General features: G+C 38.8%; 1 protein-coding gene across 5 annotated transcripts in view; it reads left to right on the forward strand.

Annotated features, from left to right (window-relative positions):
* Positions 1-8,300, forward strand: part of prkar1b (protein kinase, cAMP-dependent, regulatory, type I, beta) — a 68,207-nt gene that overhangs the window by 43,790 nt on the left and 16,117 nt on the right. For all 5 annotated transcript variants that reach the window (XM_007556408.2, XM_016673544.1, XM_007556409.2 and 2 more), the window contains 2 exons: positions 586-632; positions 4,597-4,755. In XM_007556408.2, the coding sequence (XP_007556470.1) occupies positions 586-632; positions 4,597-4,755 (206 nt within the window). The remainder of the gene's footprint in view (positions 1-585; positions 633-4,596; positions 4,756-8,300) is intronic.

Genomic DNA, 8,300 nt, shown 5'->3' on the forward strand with positions numbered 1-8,300 from the left:
AAGCTTTGCATGTTCAGACACTTATGTTTCAAAGTTTCCGCTATTAAACCAAAGTAATGAATACTGTCATTGCTGCAACTTTCTGCTGGCAAGAGCACATGTGCTCAAAGTTATTGGCATGGCCTATGAAATACGTATTCTCAATGAGGCAGTAGCACTTTTAGCGCTACCCAGAAGCTCAAAGCCATTTTATTTATAGAGACCTAAAGTACTGGAACAATTCTTTCATTGGTTTTATTTCTTTTTGGGAAATAAACAAATCAGACAGACCTTCAATTTTGCATTATTATTTTAAGAGTGAAGTTATTTGTGTTCTTTGGTATGTTTAAGCCAGCTTAGTTTAAAATTATAGCTCAATTTTACATGTACCACAGTAAGATTGACTATTACTCCAACAAGTCTGCATTTGAATCCAGTCCAGACCTTTGGCTGCACGTCATTCTTTCTTACTCCTATCTATTATATAATTCAGGATTTATTTGTCAAGAACCTTTTATAGGAAATAATGAAGTAAGCTAGATTGCATGCTTGTTAGTTATTTTCTTTATTGTTATAAACTAATGATTCCTTCTCCCTCCTTTTCAGGTGATGAAGGGGACAATTTCTATGTGATTGACCAAGGTGAAGTGGACGTAAGTGTCTGACACACACAAACACACAACCTCAAGCAAAAAGCTGCTGTCTCCTGTCTGAACAGCATGAACATGTGGCTGACACGGTGATAAAATGTCTACATAAACATGTCTGCTAATATCTAAATGGCTTTGAAAAGTTGACGTTAATAAAACAACCTAACAAACATTGTCTTTAATGTCTTAATTTAGGCTAAATTTTGACACTGTTAAATTTAACATTTTTTCACACACTAATTAGAATTTTTTTAAATCAATTTCCAAAACTCTAATGTTTTTTTTGTTGTTTTTTTTTTAGCTTTCCTGCCATGAGTGCATGTAAGAGACTAGTCATTTTAGATAGGTTTGTAATAGTATTTAAATTATTAAAACAAGTTTAGCTCTATTATCGATTAGCTCAACTACCACTGCAAAAGCAGCAGTGTCATGTGTATTCGTAGAGAATACAGATCTTTACATTATGTCAAAAATTTCCAACGTGACTTGTTCAGTGACAGAGCTCAAAAATTCAAAAAGTTACATCGGACCTTTTGCTGTGTTGCATTCAGCCTTCCTGTTATCTGTTGAAAGGCATGCTCTCTTTCAACCATCGTTGAAAACACAGTTTTCTTCTGAACACCTTTTTGTATCTCTGTGCGTCCTCTCACTTTGTCAATTCTTCTGTTATTAAAAGAAAAGTAGACAAAAAATATATTTGAAGGTATTCCAGTTGGAGGTTTACCAGTGTCAATTTCCATCCCACTGTTTTTAAAGGTATAGTTCGTAAAAGAAGACTGTGACCCGATTTAAGAAACCTTCCTTCTCCTGTCATGTCAAGACAAAATTGCACCCCTACATATGGTCTGGTTTGTTGAGCTGCCCTCATGTTTTGTCCTCTTCAAAGTCTGGTTCTGGTCTGATGACAATCAGAACATGGCGCTTCAGAGAATTGAGAAGATCTATTGTCTTTGCGAGCCTGACACCAACCGATAGACCTAAGTGGAGAGATAAAACAGGAGCTGATGGAAAGTTAAACAGGAAGTGACCTTATCAACTTATAGCAGTGACCAAAGAAAAAACAAAAAAGCTGGATAAGAGAAGAGAGGCAGGTTGGTGAGTTTTTTTTAAGGTTTCCAACATCAGGGATCCATCCTAAATTGAAAGTAGGAAGTAAAACACCGAGATGGTGCCTTGATACAACCACAATTTAAATAGCTTCTAATCTTGCTGTTTTGACTGGCATTGTTTCAGATTGTCTTATTGATGTGATTAGATAAGTAATCTAAACTATACTGAGATTCATGTGAAAGAGATGTGAGCCACAATTTTGCACAAAACATCATTCAGTTTTTTGTTTAACCATAAAGTGTATTTAGATAGAAGATAAGCACTTAAGTAGAAATTTGATTATTACTCTTGTAAGATATCGTGCTCAACAGGAACTGTTTCAACACTGTCTCTGGTTTCTGTCAGGCAGACAAGGACATGATGAAGCCAAACTAAACCCATTGAAACATTGTTCTGTGCAAAAGTCTTAGTCCACTTTAAAAGTACCCTGGAGAAAGGGGCTTTTAACAAAAAAAAAATGTTTTGCATACATTTAACCACGAAACTCCTATTGAGATTAAAAACCTCTTTGTCAAGTGAGTCCTGGCCAAGAGGCGGCAAGGGTTTACACAATAATTACATGTACTTACACAATTAAAATGCCTTACAAATGATTATTAAAAACAGCCACAATTTGAGGAAGTCATCTCTAGTGCTCTCAGTCTGGACTTAAAAGTGCTCAGTGAATCATGTTCACTTAATTTAAAGTCTGTTTGCAACATGTTCCATGTACCTGGAGCTGATTTGTCCACCCAGAGAACAGGTCTCACTGCTCCTCAGTCCACTGGTGGTGGTGTGCTATTCACCAGTCGGAGGCTTTGCCTTGCCACCTGATGATATAAGGTTAGGAAACAGCTGCTTGGCCTTCCAAGCCACTACATGAAGCACCCGACAGACAGATCCTGAGCTAATCCAAAGCCGTGTTTGGAACTATATAACCATTGCTCCCACTGAAGATGTTTTTAACTCTTGTGTTCCCAGTTGCTTCAACTTTGCTATAATGACACCAACCGTTGAATTTGGAATATTTAGTTGTGAGAAAATTTTCTGTAGGGAACTAAAATTCACTGAGTTCTTGAGTGACCTATACTTTCACAAATGATTGTAAAAGCAGTCCGAATACCAATTAGGTGGATTCTACACCTCTTGTCGTTGTGGAAGTGATTGGAACACCTTGATCATTTGGAGGTGTGAGCCGGTACATTTAACACTGTAGTCTATAAAGAAATGTAAGCGTGATTTCAAACATTGTAAAAGATTTTCACCACAAATGTGAATTATCTAGTCAAAATTCCTCTATGCTGTGCTTTTAGATGTCTTTCTGTGGTTTTGATTCCCGTCTTTTGCATTTAATTTTAACATATCCCGAGCTGAAATTATCATATTTCCACTTGTTCCTAAAGTTTTCCATGAAGTTGTTTCGACTCAACAGCTGCAGCGTCCCGCAGCTGCAGCTCTGCTCTGCCTTGATTGCTCCTCCTTCGATGTGTTAAACCAGATGTGTCCTGCTCACCACTGAATCTGCTCCCACAGACTCTTTTCTGCCTGCACCCAAGCTGTGGGAAGACTATCCTCAAGCTCACCTCCCTCCCTTGCCAAACCTCGCCCTCTTCTACATCTATTTCACCTCATGTCCCTCTCTTCCATCCCTTACAGACAGCGGCTGCCTGCCTCCCAGCCACAACCCTGGCACTAAACTACGTCAAGAACAGCGCAGATGTTACGAGAGTGTGAAGATGTCTCTCATTAGGCAGGGGTGTAAATTAGCCAGCAACTCATAAACTGCCTGAAAGTTGCTACTAATGTAATCCCCCTTATGTTTGCACACAAATCTATTTACTTTTAGACACTGCCTTTTATCCAAGAGAAACCAGCATATACGAAATTTGTAAAATAGCAAGCTTGATACTTTCAACCTAAACTAGTTTTTTTTTTTTTTGCAAACTAAGTAACTAAGCTCAAATTCATGCTTCATTCTTATACTTTACATTTTGATTTTGTTTCTTATCCTCAACCAGTCACACAGCTCTCTGCTCATATTTAGTCTGTAGAAATGGCAAAACATGCTCCACTTCAGCCTTTCTTTATAGAGCCGCACTTACTGTTACCAAAGCTTCAAATTTACTCGACTGCTCTAGGGATCTGAATAAAAGCTTGCTAGTACGACAGTTAAGTCAAAATAATTACCACCTGGGAACAGGATTGGAAACTGTCGTAAAAACACCACCACCGTTCTGCTCTGATGTAACGCTTTTGCTACGTTCGGATAATTGTTCTTCAGAGCTTGACGTAACCACAGCCAGTACTCTGCATCCCTTTGAACAGAATCCAGCATATGGTGACGGATGGGTCCCTTGTGGTTCCCCTTAGAGTCTGAATAATGTCTTCTAACTATTTTCGCAATTCACAGCGATGAGCAAAGGAATAAACCGTCCTTCTGTTTCCCTCCTCCCGTCTCCCTGTGTTATTAAGTCAACAAGATAGTGGATAGCGTGTTGACAGTTGAGACTGTGACGGCCCCAGAGACGGCCTGACTGAGGTTGTATTGTCTTTAGAGCTCTACCGGCTGGCCTAAGTGGAGCTCTGCATGTAAGCAAGGGAGTGTGTATGAGTTTGACTTGAGGACAGAACCGTTTTACACATCTGTCTAACTCGGTGTCTTTCAGATGACAGGAGAGGGAGGTGAAGAAATAGATGGGATGGATTCCCTTAGAGGATCTCATTTGAAGGCTTAGAGTAGAAAATAGAAAATAAAAGAGTCAATAGCTTTGTGAGAGCTGCAAAAGTCAGAGTGCAACCGGTTTTCATTTGTCAGTGCTCTTTGAAGCAGACAGTCTCATGGCCTGTCCGTCCCTCCTTTCTCTTTTTATCTCTGCAGGTTTATGTGAACGGTGAGCTGGTGACCAATATCGGAGAGGGGGGAAGCTTTGGCGAGCTGGCCCTGATCTATGGGACTCCAAGAGCTGCCACCGTCAAGGCCAAGACAGATCTTAAACTGTGGGGCATCGACAGGGACAGCTACCGCCGCATCCTCATGGTAAGTAACCCAACAATCTGCTCGGATGTAAGAAAGTATCCTCTCTGGTAACGTACTGAGTGCTGAGCAGTTTGGATGAAGCCACTTTTCCTGTTATAATTACTTTGAATAGGCCAAATCTCCAGTATTAAAAAACAGTATTGTTACACAGCTAGCTCCTTTTAGCACAATAAAATACAGTAAATTACTTTTTTTTTTTACTAATTGAATACCAAACTCTCATTAAATTGCAAATGTATTGTGAACTATGAAACTATTTCAGATTTTCTCACATTAGAACTTCAATGAACTTTTAATGCATTTATGCAACAGATCAACACAAGCTGTGTGTTACTGTTAAATGCACAGAAAAAGACACAAACTCAGGAAAATCCCAAAATGTTGCGTACATCTGTCTTAAGATCTTTTTACTTTCATGCCCCTAAATAAAATCCACACAGCCAGCATGGATGTTTATATTAATCTCAGTATGAATACAGATCACTGGAACACACCGTCCCTGTGGTGACACATGGCCGTATCATGCTGTGTAAGGTTTTACTTTAACAGGGACATAGTGGGTCCCTGTTAAAGTAACAGGGACCCACTGTCCCTTCCGGGACAATTGTCCCGGTTTTCTTCCGGGACAATCCTGGAAGAAAACCTGTTAGATTTTGCGTAAGGATTGAGACTAGTGAAATTTTATATTTTTACTTTTTTATTAAATCATTCTTGTATGCATTCTGCATATATTGTGTTACTTTCCAGCCTAAAATTTGCATTGTGTTTTTCTAAGTTTCTAGTTATAATGTGACAAAATGTGGAAAAGTGTAAGGGGTACGAAACACTTCCGCACAAAGTAAACAAAATTGACTGAAAACTTTTTCGAACTGTTATTATTTGTAGTTTAAAATTGACCAAAATTTGACATTTTAATAAAGATAAAAGTAGCATTAAACCATAAAAGTGCAGAGTAACATCAGTCATACTGTAATTTAATAGTAAAGTACTGTAAGTATGATATATGTGCATACATTTAAGATCTTTACGGTAGGTCCTCAACACTAATCATGCTCTTTTGCTTCCAATATTTCCTCCTACTTAGCCTACTTAAAACTCCTTAAACACTTGTAGCACCTGCTTCCATTTACATGCGCATTCTGACACATGCATGCACACACAGGAGTCTATCCTCCCATTTTAATATCTCCCTAGATCTCCTTTCCTCTTTCTTAGACAAAGAAAGGGGGGAAAAAGTAAAAGCAATGAGCGTGTTGGGGGGCTGAGGAGGAGAGAAAGGGTCAGTCCTAATGCCTGCACATGCACTTCCCACTCCAGGAGCTTATCTAGTAGGAATGTCTAAATGTTTAAAGTGGAAACATTAGGTGCTCTGCCCTGGCTGTCAGACTCGCAGACATATTTTTGTTCTGTAAGAATAACTAATTATTGCACATGTCTGAGTACGCCTCTGTGAGACCTACTTGTCCAGCTAAACATTACTTCGGACGTTCCTAACACTTTATGCCATATAAATTAGTCAGACACCAATTAACCTTCCCGATTCCTGTGTGTATCTAAACTTTGCCATTGGCAGCAGTGAAAATTCTGTTTGTTCTGTCAAACGGCGCTCATGGAGATGGAAGAAGGTTTTTTTTTTTTTTTTTTTGAGAAGTGGAATTTAAGCTCATTGTAAAGTTGCCAGCAATCTGCCTAGCACTCATGTCACCTCTTAAGCGCATAGTTAAAGTGACGGCTCAATCTGCCCGGGTAACCTTTCTTTGAGAGGATTCTCGCTCTCTGCTGCTTCCATTCCTTCGTTCTTACCAGCAGCGGCGGCAGCTAGAAGAAGGGGGGTGGCGGGGCAGAATTCAATTACACAAACCTGTAGTTAATTATTGCCGTCAATGATTTACAAAGCTTTTTTTTTTTTTTTTTTTTTTACAAAGTGTGGTATTCTGGCAGCCTCTTTGGCCAACACAATGAGCATTCTCTCTTTGTGTAAGAATATGTGTGTTTCTCAGTGAAAAAAAAAAAAAATTATGCTGAATCTCTGGGTCTGCAGCTAGTTAGCGCTGAGGTTGAAATGTGCATTGGCACTGCTGTTTGTTTGACTTTTTCACATCTGCTCCCCTGTTCTCTTTGTCTTCATAATCTACAAATTATAAGATAAAGCGATACTTAACCACTTTACCACTTAACTTGTCACTGATCCATGTGATTTCAAGACAAACTCGTTTGTAGAATTGCACAGACTTGTGCTGGCATTTCTTTGGAGTTATTTAGCTAGACAAGCCAGTGGACTGATGGGTAGCATCCAGCCTCCTAAACACCCTGAATATGATTAGGAAAGAAATGAAAATGGATCGATGTATGTTGCTGAGTAAAACTAGATTAGGAATCATAACTAGGACAAAAACACAATCTGTTCATTAAGACACAGTGAGAACACAATCAGAACACAAGGCCCACCAATGGTGTGAGACTTTAATCCAATCCCTGTGATTCCTATTTTATCAGTAAAAACAAACTACTTGCAAATATTTGTCACAGTATTCTTTCATTATCATTCTCATTCTCACTCTCGCAATTCAAAATCATGCAAATTTATGTGGTTTACATTAAAAAACACTCAGGCATCGTCTTTGCACACATCTGGTTCTTAAGTAAAGTACTTTTTATCTCTAGCTAAGCAAAACATCCACTGTTTTTTTTAAGAGATGTTGAAATATTCTGTCACATGGCTGCCAGAATCTCGAGATGCCATGTATATTACACATATATGCCACTGCTATAAAATTTCAATAAATGCTACACAAATAGAGCATTGACAAGATAAATCGACTGACATTACATTGTGTTCTTTTCACACTAGAGCTACATTCACCAGCATTGATTGATAGGCAACTTGGGGTTAAGCGTCTGGCCAATAGAGCTTCAACAGATGGTGGAGGAAACTGGACTTTCCGATTGCAAGACATCTGCTTTTCCCTCTCGGCCACAGCCATCCCATTAATGTTCTTCTCCTGTTGTGCTACGCAGGCGTTTGTGAATGCACTAATGAAGATTTACTCACCTCGGCATGCCAGATGCTTGAATTGACTAGCGTAGCTATGGAGTTGGATCTACTTTCTGATTGATGTAGCCAATAATTATTTGATCACTTTCAACCAATCATGGGCTGTGGGCAAAGCTTTTAACTTTCAGTCCAAAATGGTTAGGCAATTGTTATATTTAGATTAAGAAGAAAATGACACGTGATGTCAAAGCTAATTTGACTCGCTCTGTCGTTACACAGCAGCGTGGTGTTCATTTTACACCCTGCATTGTGACACACACCCATTATGACAAATGTATGTCATGTATGCTTCTGTATGAAGATGAGCAACTGTCAGTAATGAAGGGAGAGGCACATTTCTAAATTAATGCTTAAAATCATATGACTTCTTTCAAACCTTCCTGAAACATGAAAAACTGAGAATCCTCAGACATATTTGCTTTGAGACAACAAATTGTTTCCTTAAACATTTTATGAAAACATTCAGACAGTGGTAGCTTATGTGTGTATG

This window comes from Poecilia formosa, unplaced genomic scaffold (genome assembly GCF_000485575.1).
Source record: "Poecilia formosa unplaced genomic scaffold, Poecilia_formosa-5.1.2 Scaffold78, whole genome shotgun sequence".
Classification (NCBI taxonomy): Eukaryota; Metazoa; Chordata; class Actinopteri; order Cyprinodontiformes; family Poeciliidae; genus Poecilia; species Poecilia formosa.